Below are 23,152 nucleotides of genomic sequence, written 5' to 3'. Positions count from 1 at the left end.
CACACGTGTTTTCTCGTCATGGAATTCAATGTACGGAAATGCTTTCTGGGGTACCCTTTCCCCCGAATATATTTCATCTATTGAACCATAATTTCAAAATTTTTCGAAACTCACCAAACATACCCTTTTACTATATTCAACTATTCTCTACGGGTTTAAAATATTAGAATTAAACCCAAATTTTTACAACAAAAGGGATAATGAAATAAAAATAATATATATATATATATATCAATTTCAAGGAAAAGTCCGTTCAGCAACAAGACTTAGTCTCCGATATCAACACATAGTTTTGTAACATTTAGCGATTACTTCAACAAAAGCTATTAGGTTTCTTTCCAAAATTCTGGCATTCAAAATTTGATCTACTCTTTGGATTTCCCGGAATAAACATGAGCTGTTTACTCGTAACTAAAACTAGAGTTCGAGCTTTCTGTGGGGGGAGGAAAAATATCATAAACATTGAAGTAGTAGCTTTGTTTTGGAAGCGGATTTGATGACGCAGGGTCTGAATACATTTGAGCTTAACGCCCAGTTATCACCAATTAACCCGAGAACCTGCAAAAGCGCACTAACAACTTGTATTTGTCGCTTGGCCATGCTCCAATGCGGCTGGCTATTTATACGATTTGTTGTGGGTTACTTATGCAAGAAATGCAGTAATTTTACTCGGAGTGGAAATAGATAACCTTGATCCAGTTGCCTGTGAAAAAACCCCAATGTTATTGGGATTTCATCACATTATAATGAAACGAATATCTATATATTCTTTTTTTAAAAATCAGTCTGGCAGTAATCCTTGCCGCCATTTCCTTAACATATCAACACAAAAGAATCGGAGCCTTTGAAAGCAAAGAAAGTTAAATTAGTCTTTGAGTTTCCTCCACCAACAAAAAGTACACGATTTGGCCATTTGTGCAACTTCCTTGCTAATTGTACGATCCCTAGTAACTTTTTAAATCCCCGAAGACAGTTTGGATGGATTTAGTGGGATTCAAACGATTTGGGATTTGGACGCGAAGGCCCGGGTAGCAGCAAGTCTTGGCAGTGGCTGTCGTTAGTAAAATTCAGAGTGGTGTACCGCAATAAAATAAAATGACTGCTGTAAGCGTTTATGGGGTGTAAAACGCTGGAGGTTAAGGGGCGAAGTACATAAACACGACACTGACGATCGAAGTATTCTTCTTCATGTCTAGGGTAAACACGCGAGTAGGGTTTACAGTAATTAAAATAAAATTTTATTATGATATTAAACCAGTTGGTAAATTGAAATTGCTTTATTTTTATTTTTTTAAAGTGTTCAGTCTGGAGGGTTATAATGTTGCGACGCCCTCTGTTGTTACATATGGAACTTCAAAGACTAAACGGGGAGACTCGCAATAAAATGAAGGGTCTGGCAGGCTGTCTGGAATTCAGGTTTTAATGAGTTTACAACTGTCCAGCTACAATCAGTATTTTTCCAGGGAAGGCCATCCATTTGTTTTGTCTGGCTGCTTAGACAAAAGGGTCTGCGGAAATAACGACCTTTATTAGTCTCGTCTCTAACGTGGGCCCCTCACATATCTCTTCACCAATTTATTGCGTCTAGTGGCAAAAAAATAACTGATATATAGTTATTTTAATTCTGTTTTTAAATGTTCGATATTTAATTGGGTAGATATAAGAAAATGTCTGATTGAAATCGATGGAGTTACTAGATTCAACGCGGTTTAGACAAGGCTTTTTCTGGGCATTCCCAGTCGGCAGTTCTTTTTGTAGCAGGATCTCCCTACAGCCAGAAGATGGCAGTATTAATCCACAAAAGAGTTTAAAAAGAGTGCCGCCAAGCTGCCAAAAAGTGCAAATACTGTTATATCCCGGGATTTATTTATACAGTAGGTTGTAAATAGGATGAAAACATCTACGACAAATGACACTTGTAAATTCGGACTGTGGTCGATGGAGTATATTCATTTTGAATCCATCAACTCATTTGTGAACAGATTAATTCCACTTCACACAGGGTCTGAAAACCATTTGTACTTTAGTGTTTTATTTTTAATGTACAATAAGACGTTTTAAATTGGTTATTTTCCACTCTATTCCTCAGCCCTACTGTGCAGTTTGCAGTACTGGAGAGCAATTAAAAGTTACTTGAAAACGAATCATTAAATATCTGCACATAAAATCGTGCATATAAACTACGTGCACAGTACGTCCGCTCACCCACGCAAGTATAACACAAATGCATGTATTCAGACATATACGCATTCAGTTTCATGCCTATGATTGCATGTTAATTATTTATGTTGACTTCCTTTTCAAGAAGAGCAGGAGGAATCTCGTTAAATGTAACACAACGAAGGAAAATAAAATCCATATCACATATATTTTATAACCAGAATTCAGATTATTATATTTAAAACACCAAATTGACACTAAATGTATGTATAATATATAGTTAGGCAGAATAAGTTCGTCCAATGGTGAACGCAAAAACGTGTGTGTGTGTGTGTGTGTGTGTGTGTGTGTGTGTGTGTGTGTGTGTGTGTGTGTGTGTGTGTGTGTGTGTGTGTGTGTGTGTGTGTGTGTGTGTGTGTGTGTGTGTGAGAGAGAGAGAGAGAGCGTGCGTGCGCGCGCGCTCGCGCGGCTGTGATCTGGTCTGAATGAGAACAAGAGATTACTGAAATAAGCGATAATTTTATTTTATATGAAGTCAGAAAATTATAGATTTCAAAGATGATAATTCAGTGCAACATAAGCTAATGCATTTTAAATATAGATAAGTATTAAATAAGGACGTCGTGAAAGGCGCGGTAAATTCATTCAAATAAGTTTTAGAATCTTCATGAAATCATTAATAATTTATTTAAATTTGATAATGGTAACCAAATAAAAAGTTTTAAGGGGATACACGTTTATTTTTACATATATGTTGTCATCTACATAATATTTTATTGTTGGGTCAAACTGCGACATTTAAGCATATAATTTTTTAAAAGGGTAGTCTCTATAGAAACTCCCCCACATTGGTCTTGGAATGAATGAGGGGGTGGCCGGCGTTAAAGAAGGCCTATTTATTACCAGAATCGGAATATTTGAAGACATTCACTCAAGTTTATTTTGAAAGTCAAAAACGTACAACTGCTTTTTGGAAGCATATTCGCTTTTACCTTTTGGAACAAAGCCGAGGCTCTATCGCCACGCTGAAAAGTGGTGCACATGGATTCAAAAGTTCGTCGGATAGCCACAGAATTACGAACACGTGAATGATAATTATTTCACGATATATTCTAAAAATGATGCTCGTAAATTGTATATATTCAAACGTGTATCCGTACGCGTGTGTTTGCACATTCTTGCCACAACGCTATGCTAATTTAGCAAAACTAGGCTTCCATTTTTTTTAATAAGCTGCAGAGAGGAATTTGGAAGTTTTACAGCTCTATAATAGATTCCAAACTACAGCAAATGAGTTGTAATGGAATTTGATATAAAGGTATTTCAAAATATGTTGACAGCCAAGATATATATTATGATTCAATCGCATTTCAAATATATGCTTCGTGATCAAGTGCTCGTTGCTACTTTGTCTATTGAAGTGTAAAGTTCCCAGCTGCAGTTTCAATATGATCTGTTGCTGTGCAACATAATCTTAATGTTCCATAAAGTATTTTTTTCATGTATTTGCAACCGGCTGCCAATACATTTAAATGTCTATTAGAATATCATAGAAAAAATGCTCATCGTTGAACGGGATAGGATTTCCAAAAAGGCAAAAATTTCCAGATGACATGAAATTTGCCAAAATTTCTACAAAATATTATGTTGCTACCCAATATTGTGAATACTTCTTTCTGTCTCGATGTCCGTCTCCCTCTCTGCTGGCCTGTCTGCTTTCTGTCTGTCTGTTTTCCTGTCTATCTACTTATGCAATTGAGAAATTGTTAGTAATTGAATATTTATCGATTTTCAATCGTGCAAGATCAAATATGCCAGAACTGTTGAAGATATAACAACAGAATTGTTTAGAGACCAGCAATAATTGCAAAGCTTTATAAATCATTTTTATTTCTAAAATTTTGGCAATGTTTGGAGTTACGGCCACAATGTTTTGATATAATCGCATTAACGTGTATCTAGCTTTCTTTGCTTCTGCACGTCCTTCAATTCGATCTGTTACAACAATGCTGCGTATAATGTACCCATGGATTCCTGGTAATAAAAAGAAAATAAAAATTGGCATTGTTGAGAAATAAACAGCATCAGTGCTTGACAGGGAAGGTTACAATTTAGTTAGATAACAGAATATAAGCATACTGACGAGGTTGGGCGGAATATTATTATTTCTTCTATATTTAACAACAAATGCAGCTAGGTTCATGCGTTCGGAATGATCATAGGACAACTGTACGAAGAAACTAACAATCCTGGTGAATAGAGAAATATTGTGCCAAAGAAAATTGGAAAAAAATAGCTTTGCCAATTTTCTGCTTCATGTTATTTGAAAATGATTTTATGGAACTTTGAGGAACGTCGGTGTTCTTGGCGTGTATTTGATTTCAGTTAATAGCACGATTTTTATTATTATTGAAGTAATTTTGCATGGATGAAATGCTGATTTTATTCCGTTCAATTGCCTTACTTTTTAATTCAATTGACCCCCTTCTATTGACTGGATCCTCTTAAAGTTTTCGTCGGAGATCAATTATTTCTAATCATAGAACAATCGGTAGCGGTAACATATTTTTTGCGAGGAATGTTTAGACTTGGAAAATATGATTATTACACGGTAGGTGATGGTTCTTCTCTCTGCTATATACATACGTTCTGAGTAAGTTAATTAAATCTATTTGAAAAATTATTTTTACACATTCTTTTGACATCCTGTCAGTGTGGTAACAATCTTTGACAGCTCGAATTCGGATTTATTTTAAGTTATTTGCACTATAAGAAAAGTTTAGAACACAAAACCATCTCTCAAGCCGTTCGTGCGGTATTTACATTAGCTCGTCATTTCGTTTTTAGGGATGTACAGGAAATATGGAGATTACCAGCAATTTTATAGGTTGGTGGTATATAAACTAAAGATTATTTTTTAACGATCGAGGGACGAATGCAGTCCAGCAACCTCCCGATAAAGCATCTTTCGCGGGGGGAAAGCCTAGAACTAGCCGGAGAGAACCAGAGTTCAAAAGAAAATAACATTTAATAACATAAAAGCAAGTGCTTCTTAAAGGATTTCAGACTCAAATGCAGAAACATATTTTATTGCAATAAGCCTTTACTTTTAACGTACCAGGTGCGTCGTTGTTAGACTGTGTGCCTGCTGTATGTACAGTGGCCTGGGGTTCCTTGCCTAAGTATAACATCGAACAAATATAACAGTTAATCTTGTGCATTGAGGCAAGAGTTCGGCTAGAAAACAACCAAAGCCAAAGTAGAGCGACTGTCGCAATTGCAAGGAAACTCGCTTCGGAGACACCTTCCATGATCTAATGAGAGAATTAGGAGACAGAGAGAATGAAAAAAAAAGTTGTAAAACAGAAGGAGGAAATGATGCCGGGTTAAAGCCCCTGCGGGGATCTAGTCAGATTACCTAGCAACTCCAAGAGATTTCCACAGAATATCTGTGGCAGAGGAAATGCGGTGGTTTACAAAAATGAAATTATGCATTTTGCTACATCAGTATGCAAACGTGATAGAATACATAAAAAGATCGAGAGTTCATAGCAGGAGCTGATATCACAGCGACGCCCCGCCCAGTTTCCTTGCAGCGTTACTGTGGGTTCGACCTTTTTTTTTGCATTACTATTACCCATCAAAACCACACAGATTATCCCGTAATCTAGAGATTAGATAGATGAACCCTGATCATTAATTCCATAGGGCTCTGGTTTACCATAGGCCTCCAACCCCTCCCCCATTCCCATATCCCTCTTATTTCATACAGGAACTCATAATGCCGAATAACAGCAAACTCTTGCACAGAGAGCGCGTGTGGAACAATGGAAGAGCGCCTGTCTTTTAATTGAAACCGTGTAATGTCTACTTTTAACAAGCAAAGTGTAGAAGATGTTTCGTAATTTTGATGTAATGTGATCATCGGTTTTCTTCTATATGTGAATTTTACCTATTTCAGCAAGTAAAAGCAACGTGTCTCCTTTTTTTTGTATCAAAGAAAACCTTTCATTACATTTCCAAATTCATCGTGCATCTCATTTTCAAAAGCGTTGGAGACATACCTGCGCTCTGAAAAATCTTCACATACGTGTGAGGGGGATTGGCTTGTCAAGAACTTGTTAGAAGATACTTACTTTTGGAAAGTTCCACAACCTATCTATATTAATAATGCAATCTTTTATATGATTCTTGCATAATTTATTTTGAAAATAGTCGAATAACATGATTTTTACCACCTGTGATGTGGAATGCTATTGGGCGACGGGATCACATGGTCGGGTCACGTGAATAGAAATAAGTCGGGCCGAAGGAAAATGGGTGTTTGGTGTAAATCGGGGGTGTAATGCTGCCATATATCACGCTATCTCGTAAAACCGACACTGAAGAGTCTCGGCCAACAAATCACCAGACAAAATTATGAGTTCGTCGTATTATGTGAATGCTCTTTTTCCCAAATATACGGCGGGGACATCCGTTTTCCAGAACACGAGTGGCTTTACTGAAGCAACTTCTTGTGCCTTTGCCGCGAACTCTCAAAGATCGAGCTATGGAGCGAGCGCGAGCGCCTTCCCAACCCCGATGGCCGGGTTGTACAATGTTAACAGTGCAATCTATCACGGCCCTTCCATGTACAACACGGGTTATAACCTAAATTCAGATTCCTACAACCTGCGCTGCTCTGCCTTAGACCAGAACATTCCAGTACTTTGCAGCGATCTGAGCAAACAGGGTTGCGAAAAATTGGACCAGACAAGCGTGCACCCTCAAGCAGAGAGCAATTTCCGGATTTACCCCTGGATGAGGAATGCAGGTATGGGACATGAATGTAACTCGGCTATGGGAGACGTGCAAGCGGCCAGTTAAGATGAGAGCCAGTACATCCTGAAAGTAGTTAAAGAGTTTTAATGATAGCTGCGGAACAGTTCCTCAAACGCATGTGGCATTGTATGCAGATAGCAATCATAAAACTTTTATTGCACAATTAATCAGTACAATCCTCGTAAAAGCACTCGACATCCGCTCATTTAAGGTTAACAGCGAGCCACATATTGCTTATTTACTCACTTTAGTCAACATCAAATAAGCTTTTTTAAAACTGATACTCGGGAAGCAATATAGTCTTGAGCGTATGGAATGATATATTCCATGTCTAATGTAAGTTTACAGTTAAAACACAGTCGAAAGACTGAAGAAATATGCGTATTTTACCCCAAGAAAGATCCCTTGACCTATGTAAAGATTCAACCCTATAGATGTGGGTTCGTCTTTAAAACGTACCATTTAGTACTGTAATGCAAGTGTAAATCTGCCCGGATTTGTCTGGTTCTATTACTGGTCAACATACTTGGAGAACCTTTAATGGAACGTTAAGACAGAAGTTACCTGTATTTTCTGATTAAATTGATATCCATAATCTTGAGTGAAATGTGTAGATCCTTAATGTTATTTCAGTCTACTTAATAACAATTCTTAAAGACCACAGAGGCCTCAATTAAACCTTATTCTACTTGAATACATAGCTAGAAGAAAGAAACGCTTCGATCAAAATTATTCATTTGCATCCTAAACCTATTTAGAAATTATATTTAGTCCATAGACAATTTAATAAAAGAGACAATTAGTCCACAGACAATTTAATCAGCAGACGTGGGGAAAGTTAGAGCGTCCAGTAGTGAATTAGACAGATTATCTATGTTTACTAGTTATTAAACTTTATTTTAAACACAGATATAATTACTGTTTGGTTTTATTTCCTCTCCTGCACCCCAGGCCCGGACAGAAAGCGAGGTCGGCAAACCTACACCCGCTACCAGACCCTGGAACTGGAGAAAGAATTTCACTTTAACCGCTATCTGACTCGCAGGCGGCGGATCGAAATCGCACACGCTCTGTGTCTGACTGAGAGGCAGATCAAAATCTGGTTCCAGAACAGGAGGATGAAGTGGAAAAAGGAAACCAAAGCTGGTAGCTCTAGCACCACAACCGAGGAGAAACAGGAATGAAACATCCATCTGAAGCTTGAACTGTGCGAATGTACAAAGCTGTTTCCCAACAGCTAACAATGACATTTAACTACCTAGCCACAGTCGTGGACTATTAAAAAGATGTTGTGCGTTGGCACTCATTATACTACCTATATGTTTCAATAATCTTCTGAAATAAATAATAATTTTTCTTTCTCTAATTTGGTTTTAATAAAAAAATCCAAAATCTTGATCGGCATTAGTAAAACCATAAGAAGGAAATGGGTTCAGAATAAGTTCTTTCAATACTAAAGTGAAAGCAAATGGTTGTAGACCCTTTGCCCGGTGGTCATGTATTTTCCCTAGCTAATCCGAGAATCTCTTATTGCAATATAAAAAACACACAAATGAAAGGACAATTCTGAACCTCTGCACTCTACTTAAATAAGGGAATGGGTTCCCGATTCTGTGCTCCAATAGTGGAGCGATAGGAACAATATGAGCCGATAAAAAAACAAACGGTAGCCATTGTATTAAATTCACTTACCACTCTGTGATATAAGATATATCTCATGCACTGAGCTATTTACTAGTCTTATTTTACCTTCATTAATTCGCATCCTAATCATATTTTAAAAGATTTCTGCATACCATTCACAAAATAAGAACGTCGTGACTTTAGAGGCTAATTTCCAATCCAACCAGAAACCCAAGTATTGAGCCACTCTTATCATGTATTAGAATATCTGATGAGTTAAATAGTTTATTTCTGCTCAATTCCTCGTTTTTCTCTACATTGTTTATTGTGTTACTAGTGTGTCTTTTTATATGTACCGTCCCACCAGGGATGTAAAGCAATGGGTTGTATTCACTTGGCAATTAAATGTAAACTACCTATACCACAGTAGTGGACATCTTGCACGTTTATGGAAACTACCTAAATGGATTAATTTAAAAAAAATTGTTTCTAGACTGAGAATGTTCTTCTGGAGTCTTGATTTTTCGCCCTTCTTATAACAGTTCCATAATATGAGAGTACGATAGTGAAATATATTCCGATATGTGTGTACTTTAATGAGGTGTGTATGTAGTCACTTTACAACAGAAACATAATGAATACTACCTAGAAGCCAGTTTACGTTTAACGCGAATGGAATCCTTTCGCAATATGCTTCAATACTATGCTGTACAAAGCAAAATAGTTGTATTAGGAGGGAGAAATTGCATTATTACTTTTTGATGGGTGTCATTAAAATATATACTTGCTAAAGATTTCAATAAACCTTGTATTATTGACTGATGTAATCGTGTTTCTTTAAGTGTTGTATCAGTTGTCTTAGACATGTGTACTGTTTAAATTATATTAAAAAATTAATAACCAAATGTAATAATAGAAAACCCGAACTGCATCGTCAGCTGAATATATTGTGGTTCCATATTCGGTGTGGTATTTGTCAATCGAAAGTTTGCTTTGTAGTCTGTGTATGTGTTGTTCAATAATAACCGATGTTAAAGGTTTAAGGTGCAATCTATTTAAATATATATATTCGTTCTTGACATGTATACTTTGAATGGAAACTGTGTAAGCAAAGAAAACTCAGAAACATTAAAACGGTGCTTGAATAAACATGGTCTCAATTTCTTGTCTGAGCCAAATACCGCCAAATGAGTGAGTATATGGTTCGTTATAAAGGTATGGGATAGATAATGACTAAGAAGAATTAAATATAAACATTAAATTTATGCATAACCCTTCATACATCGTCATACACCCATCATCTTCCAATAATCTCACTTTAATTATATTAAATTCAACATTGTTTTAAAACACCTTATTGGCAATCTTTATATTAATTAAAACACATGTAAGAAAAGTCGATTGTTAAAAGTGGGTAATTGTGATTATAATTGGCCAGATGTTTTATCTTGAGCATGACAATATTCAGACGGGATACATTCGAATTGAGAAATCCGGGAAAAGTTGCAACTAAGTAGTCAACATTCGATTCTAAATCGTGCCCATTTATCAATCTGGGAACATTGGAAGAAAACTTTTTAAAAAATGAAACAACATTGTACTCGGACTCAGTATGAAGACAAATAAGAAGTGGGGTGAAGAGCCGAGTCCTCTGTCATCGGCGACCTTTGAACGAATTTTCGGGCAAGTGCATCTATATACGTTATGGATGCAGTGCGGCAGTGCGACCTGAAGTTGTGTCGCACGGTATGAACGAGCTGGGGTTCATTTTCAAACGGCACCATACTTAAATAAAATGGAAAACTGGGGAGGAAAATAGGAATGGAAAGCTTCGATTAAACATTAACACCGACTTGATGCGCCTTAATAAGAGCCTGGGTGCGGTAACAGTATTATCCTGTAAAAAAAATCCCACATATTAGAGACGAATATTACTATCATGATAACTTGTCTTCGGAAACTGGAAAAATATATTTAAACTGCGGAAAAAATCTTTTATAATTTCGCAATTTTAACTTGTCTCTTTGTTAAAAATGGCGTCTAGGACCTGCCTCCTAATAGTCATGGGGAAATGTCATAAATCCGTTGTTGTTTTATGAAAATTTACAACTTTGCAATAGAACTTTACGAGTTGTTCGGTTTTTCCATTGGCCGCTGAAAGTCATGTGGAGAGTAACCGTGAACATGAACTTTTTATAATTTCCCTTGCGACTATAGAGCTGCATTCTTGTGCTAAACGCGTCTTGGTTCGGATGTGAGAGCTTGGAGGCTTTTATTTTCGCCGCATATTTTGTTCTTTTTTTCCCCCTCCCAGCGCACTGATTATTGTCCATGGAGCTTCAATGCATCCAAGCTTTCAGCACAGATCTCATGGCAGGCAACCACGAATTCCTCCACAGAAGGTGGAGCATTGGACTAAAAAGAGCCGGCTGCTATCCGCAGGGCAGTTTCCTGCAAGTCGTCACTAAACGCCGCTGGCGGAATGCGAGAGCAATTGGCCCGGGTTGGATCTGAACGGACAGCTGTCAAACTAACGCGGACTCTGCAACACACTCTCAATGGGGCTGAGTCAACCCTCCGCACGGCCTGCGCAGTGCCCGGGAAAGCCAGCCCGAGAGATCGATTCGGCGACAAGGTAAGGCCCTCTCCCCATTCGTCACCTAGCAATTCCGTAAAAAAAAAACCTTTTAAAGATATTATGCTAAAACCTGCTTTCTAAAATTCTTAATTTGTCAAAGTTAAAGTCTACTGTGTAAAAGGGTCACCGACCTTCGGAATAACCAATTCCAAATATCACTTGGTTATGCATTTTTTTAAACAATTTGAGTGTTGTCAGAGGCTGCTTTATTCTTTGAAATTGTGAAGTATGCTTTTGTTAAAAAAGAGTGTGAATAATACTATTGACGTGGTATGTTCTGGTTCAACTGATCGACTCCGGCTTATTGGTTCAAAGTGTTTCAGGGGGAAAACACAGAACAAATCTAAAGAAGTGAAAGATATTGCTTGATCGGTATTGTTTTCAAGAAGATACCGTATGGTAACAATTCTGCTTTATTTTAACCACGGCAGTTGCACACTTTATAGAGTGAGAAACGTACATCTACTTAAGTTTAAAAATAAGGTGCCGCTTGCAGTGATTGCGACGGCTTTCTTGCACCAATGAATTGATAATTTGTTTTGAATCGTCTTTTATTAATTACTAATTTTAGTTTTAGATACTATATTTTAAAATAATATTTCTGTTAATTCTTTGAAAATTATCCGATAGCAACGTAATGAGCGTTCTCTGCTGGCGTTTACTTGAAGACGCCATCCGTAATTATTAGAGGTTTATTGCTGCGCTGATGTTGATCATGAATGTAAAGAAAGATCAAAGACGACCTATTTCGGGTGTGAGCAGACAAAAGTGCCTGTTATTGTTGGATCTTAGCGCGGTGGTTGTCTTTCTGGCACTGAAACACTGTTGTCTGACTTAAAATGTGAAAATGTGTGGATATTGATGTTTGCTATGTTTTTGGACTCGATGCTGCCATCTTGTGTTTGGAGTGTGAACAAAACCTGCGCTCGGAGCAGCACAGCGTCTCTTTCTGGTCATACGTTGTTGATTAAATGGTTGAGTTCAGTTCTCAAATTAACCGTTATGTAAGTTGTTTTGTGGACTCGTCCAGTAATCATCATTTTTGCTTACATAATGTCCGAATGTTCTGAATTCGATCCAAGTGCTCGGCGAAGCTCATTTACACGAAAGTAATGTATTAAATTTTAAACGGCTTTAGCTCTGATCGTCCAATTGCGCGCAGAAGAATAATAACCCTTGTGAAGTGCATGTTTGGAAAATCAGTAGCAGCATGTAATGATTTTGAATATTTGTACATCAACAAATCGCCCCTATATTAGGTATTAAACTTTATGTGATCTCTGGTAATATTTATGCCAACCGTAGTTTGAACATAGTTGTGGCAAGAATAGAAAATCAGATTTAATAAGGAGTTTGTAATTAATGAAAACTGAGAGAAATATATCCCCGTTTACTATAAATCAGTGTAATTCTAAATAATAGTCTTAAATGTTACTAACAATTAGTGTTTAAGATGGCAAAGAGATTTTTTAAAACAGGCGTGGGACCGAAAGAAGAGCGCAAAATTAAATTAATCCAGAGCTTTAAAATAAGTGACTATAAAGTATGTTTTCGATTAATCGAACATTCAGTGGACAGACAAATTTTGTATAAATACTGTGAGCTTAATTTATTTTAAAACTCCGCATAATCAAGAGGCTGCAAGCACTACCTCCAATCAATTTAAACTGCCTACTTTTTCGAATGTGTTGGAATTAACAGATATAATTGGGAGATGGTGGGACTTCTTTTCCTGACTTATATTTTTAATGCAGAATGTTAACGAGATGTGAACATAGCAACAACTAACATAAAATGCCAGGTGGATACCTTCCTGAATCACGGCCTCGAATTTCGCAGTTTCAGGGCCTGTATTGTATTATTTAGAAATTATGCGATGTTTGGTTTAACGTGTGTTTAAGTGTTATTATATTATAAAATATTTATTGGTCGGGACAGTGATTATGTCATTCTACGTTAACTATAAGCGCCAAACCAAGGCCCCAAATATACCTAATAGGCCAAGAAAAGCGCAAGGTATTTATGACTGGAATTACATCTGCTACGACTGTCTAGATTGTACTAAACTTAATCACCCTCAGAACGAAAAGTCTTTGCCAAAAAATTCCCTCTCATTAACCAGATGATAAAATCTAATTTACATATCTTTGCGTTGACGGTAATATAACTTTAGTGGAAAAAATGAACTTCAAAGGTACGAAAATTCCTAGCATTAAATTCTAAACTGAATGAGTTTGCAATATATTGGTTATTATTAGCTTTGGGAAGGTTTTGCTATTTGCAAGGAAATGCAAGTACGTCAACGGAAAGACTAACGGAATGATATTTTAACCTTTCCCAGACCAGTTACGATCTAGTTGCAAGTCGCAACAGAGTTAAAATTAATTAGTACTCTGCCTCTAAACAGATGCATGCCAATTAAAAATCTGAGCCGAAAACTGCAGTGCAGTATTTAAATTGGCCTGCGTTGTTTTCCGTTTTAATGACAAGAAGAAATTGTTACTGTTTAATATGTTTGCTGAGCTCTTCGATTCAGATTTACCCTATTCTGCGTTCATGCTCTCATTATATTTATTGGCTTGTTTTCCTAAGTCATGGTCCAGCAGCAATTGTGAAGTGGTTATTAGCTATATCACCTAATAGGAAAATAATGGATATAGGTTACCACATAGCTCTTTAATCCATCTTAAAATGTCATATTTTATCTTTACCAACTTGTGAAAATTTCCTTTTTTAAGAGTACAGTGGTAGTGGTGGGAGGGGAGGGTGGGGTGGGGTGGGGGGGTCTTCAAAAACCTGCTGTCATGCTTGAGGCGAGAATAAACGAAAGCCGAAAATAATATCTAAAACAAATCATGAGCAGAACAGATCAAACGTGGATGAGATAATTTCAAATTTATTAAAATCTTAGGTACAATTGCAAGAGGAGGCACACATGAGGAATTGCAACACAAGGTAGAATACTACAGAGCAGTTACTGAGGAAAGCGGCAAGCGACGGCCTTTCATTAAGAGGATTCGAACTAGCGTGGTCTTGCTCATTTCCCTCCACAGTCCCGCTGTACTTATACTCACACCTCCAACAGCTACAGATTTTGATTTCGGCAGGCATTCTGTTTGTTTTTATAAAGCCAGTCTATATGTAGAGAAGAAAGACAGATATAAGGGTTCAGTACTGAATATTAACCTGTCGAGGTATTTTAACAACTTACAATAAATAAAATATCATCCTCCCCAGAAAGACATTATAACATTCGAAGATGTAAAATTGTCCGACTACTAACCAACCGCGTTTGTGACTCGCCGTAACTTACAATCATTGTCCTATAATTGCTTTGTTTCGAGTTCGGGTACAGGGTCTGTAACTATATTTACCACATCACTTAAATTAACCCCACTAAATATATATAAACAGACACAATGTATGTATGCATTGTTTACTCCAGCTTAGATATTTCAATCTCTATATTACTATTGTTGACGAAAAGAAATCTAACGGGGTAATGAGATCTTTGGTAAGGAGCCCTTGGTTTCCGTCCTTTTACTGCGATCTGATGCCGCGCTCAGGGCGCAGTAAGTACTCGGTTATTCCAAAACACAAATTACTCCATCGAGATGTTCAAAAATGCCTAATTATTGCAAAAGAAACATTCCACTATTTTATGGTCGATAAAACCTTAACAGCGTGCAATTATGGAAAATCGAACTTGGGATTTGGGGAGTATTAGCAAATTTCAATCGCGTGCAATTAAAATAACATTGTGATGGAAGGGAGCCCATATGCAGACACATCAAGTATAAATCCGAGCTCCTGTATGTTTGCAGATCGGTTGGACATTTGAACAATCCCCGTGAACGTTTTGTTCAACACTTTTCTCTTGAAGTACTGTAGTGTTTATACACCAAATGCACATGTAGATACATGCACGCTTTAATGAAGAGTGTTGATGCAATAACAATCACTCCCACGCACAATTACTGTGAAATCCTTCAAAGCTAAGATATGGCGTTGTGCTCTTCTGTTGGGATTTTCTTTACAAGAATATCAAAATTAAATCTATAAATCATCTCCCTGAATACATACTCTTAAAGCTATGTTCTTTCCTTTCTTTTAAGCAGGGGTAATTTACTGAAAGCAGAAATCAGGGGACTGTTGCTGTTTCTTATCCCACTAGCTGCAGACGCTGTTGTTCTTTACCGCATTTAAAATAGTCAGAGAAACACTATTCCAGAGACTGATTTCTGATGTTTCCCTAGTCTACACAAGCTAACAAAAAGGGACATTATGCCTGTACAATGAAAAAGCCCAAATGGAGAACTGAATGAAAAAAAAAATCTATTCTTACAACTGTTATTTACCTATCTAAATTACAATGTTCATCTACATATAAAACACATTTACTGAAATAATAATTTGTTATTCTGTTTCTTATTTTCTCATCTGTCTTCTAATCACTGTTGATCGAGCTATTGTTGAATACGTGACGCAGAGCCATTTTTCCATGTGTTAGACTATATGAAATATGCATGCATAACTATATCCTGTAACCTAATACGGTTCTCATTGGGCCACTAATATTCTATTAGAACCACCTCTGTTATAGTTCAGAACTGATTTGGTTGTTTGTAACTTTGCTAGCACAGTCGTCGGATCTCCAGGGAGTTTTTTGAACTAAAGTCGTTTTCTATTGGCCAGACACTGATCAGCTGGTTATATTTGCTGCTGTCGCTTTGGCGCTCGGCCATCCTGAAACAAACCACCTCGATGACTACTAATAGCTAAACCACATTGTGTACTAATACATAACAAATCATATTACTACAGAGTGTGGAGCAAATGAGTTCGTATTTTGTGAACCCCAGTTTCCCTGTTTCACTGCCTAGTGGCCAGGACTCTTTCCTCGGACAGATCCCACTTTATACAACGGGCTATGATGCTCTAAGGCACTTTCCAGCTTCCTATGGGGCAACCACCCTCCAGGATAAGAGTTACTCTTCACCTTGTTATTATCAACAATCCAATTCAGTAATAGCTTGCAATCGTGCATCGTATGATTATGGAGCTTCTTGTTTCTACCCTGAAAAGGATCTAGCCAGTATCTCGCCATCCGGTAGTGGAAAGCATAGACCCCAGGATGACTTCTTTTCCTCAGACCAACATTACAAAACAGATTGTGCGCAAAACAAAATTTTGAGTGAAGAAGGAAACGACCGGAAGTACAGTACTCCAATTTATCCTTGGATGCAACGAATGAATTCAAGTTCCAGTGAGTATATTTTAGTGCCTACAGACACTTTGTTCCAACTTTACTAGAGGAGTGCTTACATATGTTAATTACAATGTTTAAATGGGGCACTCTGGGTCGAATCGGGGAATTGAATAATATGGTTGATTTGATAATATGACTTTACTGGTTTGAATTTCTTTGACGTTTGTGTTTCCACCATGTAGGTTCTGTATTTGGGCCTCATGGGCGTCGAGGACGACAGACCTATACACGATTCCAAACACTTGAGCTGGAGAAAGAATTTCACTTTAACAGATATTTAACTAGACGCCGCCGGATAGAGATTGCCAACGCACTCTGCCTCACAGAACGTCAGATAAAGATCTGGTTCCAGAATAGGAGAATGAAATGGAAAAAGGAAAACAAACTTCTAAACACAACAGAATCCAACAGCGAAGAAGCAGAAGATAAAACAGGGGAGTAAGAGCGCAAATTCAAAGGAAGTTACCCTGGGCCTTTCTGTTTGGTAGTGAGTTACAATGTGCTCATTCTGCTAAACAGTTTAGAGAGAGAAAAAAATAATCGTATATCTGTTTGTTTTCGTTGTTCCTCCTCTTGAGCTTGTGTCTATGTATAATTGGTAGAGGAATTGTTCAAATAATTCGCATTCCATAGGATACAATAATTATACGGTGTAGGATTAATTGTTTTATAAATGCGAAGTGTGAATGTTTCTGCTTCTCTAGTCGTTACTATGTGATGGGTTGCACCACAAATAATGACCCAATTGTTTCAATGGATAGTTTGCTCCGTAGGTATAATTTGACAGTCTTCAAATAAATGAACGTAGTAGATATGCCCATTTGCTAATGATAAATATTGCATTGTATATGTCCATAATTTGCCCCCATTTTTGTTATTTTTAGATAATTAAGAGGGCACAGTATTCAGGCAGGTCGTGCCATTCTTTCCCTTACAAAGAAAACAATTATATTTCCTTTTATCCTGACATTCGTACGATAAACTAAGCTAGGTTGGTAACGCTTTCGCTTTAAATTGAAGTTTTGAGGATAAAAATGTCTTAAATATATATTAAGATATACATTAATATATAAATAAAAAGCAAGGTGCCCAATTTGTAAGAATTTAGCCTTTAACAAAAGCTGCCGAAAACTTTTTGTATTAAATAAGCTGTGAAAGGAAACTTAGCACTGTGAAATTGATCGGTAGATGTCCTTGTTTCAGAGAGGAAAAAAATGGACTGTATACGTGGTAGGAATGACTATTTGGTTTCTGGGTTCATTAAATAGGGCAATTTTCACTAAATGCACAAGTAAAGACGTAGCTAGAGCCGCGTTTAAATTGTAAAACGTTCTTCATGATATTTATTGCAACAAACCTAGAAATAGTGGTCTTGCACAAAGCTGATGTTTTGAATAGGTGGATGACTATTTGTAAAGTGCGCTGCCTTTTGTTAGATAATGTACAGCATTTACTAATCGAACCAACGCAAAATGCTGTGCAAAAACATTATTTCCACGTAAATTGGGCACAAAACGACGTTTATATACCAATCGAAAAGGGGTCCCTGTTTAGGATGTAATATGTAATAAAGTAAATTGGAAAAATTTAAACGCATCTTCAATATACGTGACATGAGTTTTAAGAACGCGAAAATTGGCTTGAGAGTTTAAGTGCGGGGTGGCTTCGAAATTTCCGCAGATACACGGAGAACTCTAACATTGTGAGCTATGCAGACAAAATAAAAATTTTAAACGGCGTAACAGATTAAAAGAATTAGCATTTTGATGCTGTACGATACCGTTTCTCCCCTGAACTAATCAGCGATGGTACCCGAAGCGTACGAAAATCACAGAACACATAACTAAAATTAAATCTAATTTTTAAAATTTCAAAACAAGCCAGTTACAAGAAAACGTCGAGTCCTATCTGTACCACCATCAGCTCTATCTTAAGAAAACCCAACATCTCTGGTGGGTTAAATAAATGTACTGTTGTGCGACGTAGATTTTTTTTGAAAGATGCTCTTCTCATTGGTTTGTGTGATTTATTCTACGAAATGTAATGGTTAAGTTTGAAATGTGTGGTAGCCTTAATTCGACCCGAGGCCGATTTTCCCGTTCATCACAACTACAGTCGCATAGCCTCTGTCTCCAGAGGGTGGCGCGCAAGGACAACCCAAAGCCAGTGCTGGGAGCCGCCGGCGCGCCCCCGTGCGCGCCACCCTCTTTCTTTCTTCCTCGCAACCTTCCAATTTGTAGCCACAGTGCACGGATTTACCTCTAGAGGTCATCAGCGAGAATTTACGACTGGACAACAAAAGCACGTGATTTCAAGTCGTACCCCATATTTGGGTGCCTACGTAGGAGGGAACGAAGTACATGTCCCAGTCATTTCCATAATTCATCATAAATTGTGCAGGGTGCTAGACGCACAAACGACCAAGAGCCACAAATCAAGTAAAAAATAAATAAATAAAAAAATCAAATGAGCTCTTACTTTGTAAACTCATTCTGCGGTCGCTATCCAAATGGCCCGGACTACCAGTTACATAATTATGGAGATCATAGCTCGGTGAGCGAGCAATACAGGGATTCTGCAACGATGCATTCCAGCAGGTACGGCTACGGTTACAATGGGATGGATCTCAGCATTAGTCGTCCAGCATCTAACCACTTTAATGCCAGTGAAAGATCTCGAAGCTACTCTGCAGCAGCAGCAACAACAGCAGCAGCAGCAGCAGGACCAGAAGCAGGGGCAGACACCAGGTACAACCAACCTGCCACGTCCACTCAGTCTCCTTCACCTGACCCTCTGCCCTGCTCCGCCGTGGTCAGTCCGCCTGCCAGTGACAACCACCCCGGAATCAAAAACTCCATAGCAAGCCCAACTACCTCCTCAAATTCCAGCAGCAGCAGCAGTCAAATCAGTAGAGATGGGGTTGGCACGTCGCCTGGTACTGAGGATGACACCCCGGCAAGCAGCGACCCTCCAAGTTCACAGAACGGGCAAGGCACAGCACAGCAGCAGCCTCAAATTTACCCCTGGATGCGAAAACTGCACATAAGTCACGGTAAACTCCCTCCTCTTTCATCCTTGCATTAGTGGAATCTTAAATTACTTTACGCGTTGTAAATCAAAACGCTAAATATATGCGCTAAGATTTCCGTAAGGGTCATAATTTTAAGCTGTAATTATATTTGTAACCATTTGCGGGGTGGGATAATATTAGTATCCAGTTACGTATCATAATGTGTGGGTAAATAAGAATTGTTAGACTGAAAAAGGTGTGGTTAATAGTGGGGCAGATTCGTCCAAGTGGAGACTTCAACATTTTGTTCCAGTTAAGTTTCTAAAGTCATTTTGCTATTAAGGCATAGAAGGAGCGCAAAGGTTAACGTAGACAAGCGGGTGCTTAGATTTCAGTCTTCTGCATTCAGCTTGTGTTTATTATTTTGTAGTGTATTTCACATTATACTGATTGCACTAAACAAAGGATTCATTTTTGTGTGTGTGTGTTACAGACAGTATGGGAGGACCAGAAGGTAAAAGAGCCAGAACGGCTTATACCCGATACCAAACGCTGGAGCTGGAGAAAGAATTCCACTTCAATAGATATCTGACCCGGAGACGACGGATAGAAATTGCACATGCTCTTTGCCTAACCGAGAGACAGATTAAGATCTGGTTCCAAAACAGGAGGATGAAATGGAAAAAAGATAACAAGCTAAAAAGCATGAGCATGGCCGCTGCAGGAGGCGGATATCGCCCTTGATCAATAGAAGCACTGGGCACTAGCTGACCAATTAGCATAATGTCAATACAGTACTGACTTCCAAAACTCTTTTCCCGTGTTACTTCTATGAAGAAAAGCATTTCCATGTTGCCGTATTCCAATCTTTGCATCGTTAGTCTGCTTTCTGGTCGTACTGTTGCCTGTACAAGTCATTGCTTACAGTATATTGTCTAGGAATAGGATAGCCTTGTGAATTATAGCTGTTTTAACTTATTTATATTAATACAAGCGGTATTACTTGAAGTAACTGTATAAAATCGTCTAGTAAAATGTAATTATGTGTTGCACTCTGCAAAAAAGTGTATGTATGTGTTAGTGTTGCTAAATGTCAAAATAGCTCCAAGCTTGCAATACGTATTTAATTTCAGACCATCGTCCTCTGTATTTGATATCGTAGTGTTAAATCACTGAGATGCTACCTATTCTGTGTTATTAGTGAGCAGTGAATTTTGTGAAGGGTATTGCGACTTTGAACTGTATGTCTATGCTGTGCCTTTGTATGACTTTGCACGAATTCCAATAAGTGGCTCTTAGCGCAGCGTCGGTGTATGTTTTTTTGTGACAAAGGATAACTATAAAGCCTAAAAGACTGGCAGTTTAAGAAATTAGTGATGAGCTTTTGTATTTGTTTTTAAAACTGACTGGAAGTTAAAATAAAGTTTCTATAGTAACTTTCCTGCTCTTTAGACTCCCAGATAAGTATTTCTCTTGCGTTTGTTGTCTTGTGAATTAAAATGTTTCCACTACAAACGCTTAACATAGTTTTTGTCCAAAAAAAAGTAAAAGTTTGGCATAATTCTTATAACTTTGCTCTAGATGAAAATATTGCAGATTGGTTAACCACAAGGTTTCAAGTTGCGCAAACTTGTAAAGACGGGTCTCTAACAAATGCATTTCGAAATTTATGATTATTGCAAATGGCGGAATTCGGTAGGAATTAGTTCAGTGAATATTTGAACGTGGTGCTATATTGTAATTTGGTGTTTTTACGCATTTCGGAGTGAATACGTACGCCTCTTGAATCCCAATCCTTGCGCTCTGAATTTTGCGCACCGTTTACTTCTCCTGCTAAAACGCCAATTTCCTTGCTGCTGCCATTGCTGTTCTTGCAATTGAACAAACCCTTTTCATAGTCCTGATTTCTCTGAAACTCTATAGTGTGGGTCTGAGGAAAGATTGCACCCTGAAGCATTTCAACCACTTTTGTTCCGCAGGTAGGCGTTAAGCCACGATCTCTCAACTCCCCCATTCTAAAGTGTAGCGTAAACCTTTTCCAACAGGTATTTTCACTTTACAGAGTTAACTTCACTTACCGCGTGAAAGCAGGGCAGAAAAGTCACCACTTAGCTCCTGACAGCAAGGGGGGATCAGTACTTTCACCCTTTCTGCTGAGTGAGTGCTCGTCCTTTAAAGTTATAAACAGTAAACTTTTATACACCTCAGTTCCGGCTATATGACATTTGGGTGCCAAATGAATAGGGTTTTGTCTATGAATTAGATCGTAAAATCATCCATAGCACAGACTGATAGCCTCACTGGCTATAAAAAATCACGTGGTGTCATTAAAGTAAGTTTTATGGTTTTGGGGAGTTGACATGGAACAGTATATTCTACATAACATATAATCTCACTGACGCTGGACTTCATTTGGCTCCTTTGCAGATTGCGTGTGCAGGCAGGCCACTCAAATGGCTAATCTTCTTGCTCAGAGGACTATCCACAGCTCCACAACTCCAGTATACAGGAAAGTTGTGTTTTCTTGCAATACAAGGTAAATGCTGTTGAAATATTATCGTTGCAATTCTCAACAAGAAATTTGGCCCAGTAAGACAGGCCTTGAGCGGCACCCAGAGTGCACTGAGGCAGAGAAAGAAGTCTGAGTGAGCTACGAATTAGTTTCTTTTTGCGTTCAAATGAAGCTTCTGTTTTTTTACAAGTCAAGTCGTGAAAAAAAATGAAAGATTAAGAAAAAAAACTTTGAGGGAGGAGTGGGTTTTCCATTAAAAATGTAACAGGTTTTTGCAAGGCGCGATTAATTCTTACCGAAAGCTACTGTTATTGTTCAGTACTTTATACCGTGGACAGAATTTTTTTTTTGCTCCGCAAACTCTGAAAGTGGTGTTTAATGTGTTTATCTGTGATTTGTTTGAGGGGAGTGTTCTGCTGCTGTTGTAACAAGTCTCTTGTTGGTGTTGTTACAAAGTATATGTTTCAAATGTATTCATTGTCAAGCAATTCGGGAGTTTACGGGATACTGATATTTTAATGAGTAGGGTGTAAGTGTGGTTTGAAGAGTTCCAAAATAAAGTCAGTCTGCACACATGAGCTGTTTAAGGTACACAGACTGTATTACATGATTCTTTCACGTAACCAAGCAAACCGCCCCTCCCCCAGCCCCCTCCTCGAAATCGTAATTTAAACTTTTATGGCGACAATCATCAGTCTTTTGAGGAATGGAAGTACGGGTAATATAACAAAGGATGCTACTGCAAAGAAAAACATCCTTAAGATCTAAACTTAGGCACATGTGCGAAAGAAACACCAAATTTATTCAAAACATAACATCTGAAATACGCCCAATAGAAGAGTTACTGCAACTTTTACTCTTAATTGTTGTAACGCCAACATTGTTTTTTCGTGAATTGCAGGCTTCCCACAGTAGTGGCTGACGAACCATAAAGTTTATGACCGATTTTTTATTCTTTGAAGCTTCCGCTAGTCTAGAATGTAGATGAAGGCTTACACGTATAATCAAAGGAAGAATACTTGAAAACAGTATTTCCGAAGAACGAAAGTTTTTTTTGAGAGCAAAATTCATTAACTTCTTTGGATATTTCATTTTCGTTTGTAATGTCAAAGCAAACCT

The 23,152-nt window shown here is 37.9% G+C and overlaps 4 protein-coding genes and 2 long non-coding RNA genes across 12 annotated transcripts in view; 4 read left to right on the top strand and 2 right to left on the bottom strand.

Annotated features, from left to right (window-relative positions):
* Positions 1 to 4,023: 4,023 nt before the first annotated feature.
* On the bottom strand, positions 4,024 to 6,320 carry LOC140713995 (uncharacterized). The gene is made up of 3 exons (XR_012095805.1): positions 6,225 to 6,320; positions 5,279 to 5,338; positions 4,024 to 4,194 (listed from the first exon to the last, which is right to left on the bottom strand). It is a non-coding gene; the product is annotated as an uncharacterized lncRNA (long non-coding RNA).
* A 148-nt stretch (positions 6,321 to 6,468) lies between these two features.
* On the top strand, positions 6,469 to 9,753 carry hoxb7a (homeobox B7a). Its single transcript, XM_073024456.1, has 2 exons — positions 6,469 to 6,973; positions 7,933 to 9,753. Exons 1-2 carry the CDS (start codon positions 6,580 to 6,582, stop codon positions 8,163 to 8,165), a joined length of 627 nt encoding a protein of 208 aa, XP_072880557.1. The 5' UTR covers positions 6,469 to 6,579; the 3' UTR covers positions 8,166 to 9,753.
* A 1,348-nt stretch (positions 9,754 to 11,101) lies between these two features.
* Positions 11,102 to 23,152, top strand: part of LOC140713849 (homeobox protein Hox-A3) — a 43,856-nt gene continuing 31,805 nt past the window's right edge. For 2 of the 7 annotated variants that reach the window (XM_073024431.1, XM_073024437.1), the window contains exons 1-2: positions 11,210 to 11,239; positions 21,949 to 22,057. The gene's annotated coding sequence lies outside the window, so the exon portion shown is untranslated. Of the gene's footprint in view, positions 11,240 to 12,221; positions 12,352 to 21,085; positions 21,567 to 21,948; positions 22,058 to 23,152 lie in introns of those variants that run through there. The other 5 variants (XM_073024448.1, XM_073024433.1, XM_073024432.1 and 2 more) reach the window with 4 other exon arrangements.
* LOC140713857 (uncharacterized) lies at positions 14,119 to 21,732 on the bottom strand. The gene is made up of 2 exons (XR_012095752.1): positions 21,600 to 21,732; positions 14,119 to 14,377 (listed from the first exon to the last, which is right to left on the bottom strand). It is a non-coding gene; the product is annotated as an uncharacterized lncRNA (long non-coding RNA).
* Positions 15,978 to 17,202, top strand: LOC140713853 (homeobox protein Hox-A6). Its single transcript, XM_073024455.1, has 2 exons — positions 15,978 to 16,508; positions 16,694 to 17,202. The coding sequence occupies exons 1-2, from the start codon at positions 16,079 to 16,081 to the stop codon at positions 16,951 to 16,953; spliced, it is 690 nt and encodes a 229-aa protein (XP_072880556.1). The 5' UTR covers positions 15,978 to 16,078; the 3' UTR covers positions 16,954 to 17,202.
* Positions 16,991 to 20,967, top strand: LOC140713851 (homeobox protein Hox-A5). Its single transcript, XM_073024453.1, has 2 exons — positions 16,991 to 19,563; positions 20,015 to 20,967. Exons 1-2 carry the CDS (start codon positions 18,978 to 18,980, stop codon positions 20,263 to 20,265), a joined length of 837 nt encoding a protein of 278 aa, XP_072880554.1. The 5' UTR covers positions 16,991 to 18,977; the 3' UTR covers positions 20,266 to 20,967.

Source organism: Hemitrygon akajei, chromosome 20, assembly GCF_048418815.1.
Source record: "Hemitrygon akajei chromosome 20, sHemAka1.3, whole genome shotgun sequence".
Taxonomy (NCBI): Eukaryota; Metazoa; Chordata; class Chondrichthyes; order Myliobatiformes; family Dasyatidae; genus Hemitrygon; species Hemitrygon akajei.
Note: the sequence above shows the minus strand (reverse complement) of the source record. Positions and strands in the feature narration are given on the sequence as shown.

Bases quoted from the DNA above. Each gene is read 5' to 3' on its own strand.
- hoxb7a (XM_073024456.1), top strand. From the start codon at position 6,580: ATGAGTTCGTCGTATTATGTGAATGCTCTTTTTCCCAAATATACGGCG. The intron at 6,974-7,932 runs GTATGGGACATG...CCTGCACCCCAG, and splicing joins CCCCTGGATGAGGAATGCAG to GCCCGGACAGAAAGCGAGGT.
- LOC140713853 (XM_073024455.1), top strand. From the start codon at position 16,079: ATGAGTTCGTATTTTGTGAACCCCAGTTTCCCTGTTTCACTGCCTAGT. The intron at 16,509-16,693 runs GTGAGTATATTT...TCCACCATGTAG, and splicing joins ACGAATGAATTCAAGTTCCA to GTTCTGTATTTGGGCCTCAT.
- LOC140713851 (XM_073024453.1), top strand. From the start codon at position 18,978: ATGAGCTCTTACTTTGTAAACTCATTCTGCGGTCGCTATCCAAATGGC. The intron at 19,564-20,014 runs GTAAACTCCCTC...TGTGTGTTACAG, and splicing joins AAAACTGCACATAAGTCACG to ACAGTATGGGAGGACCAGAA.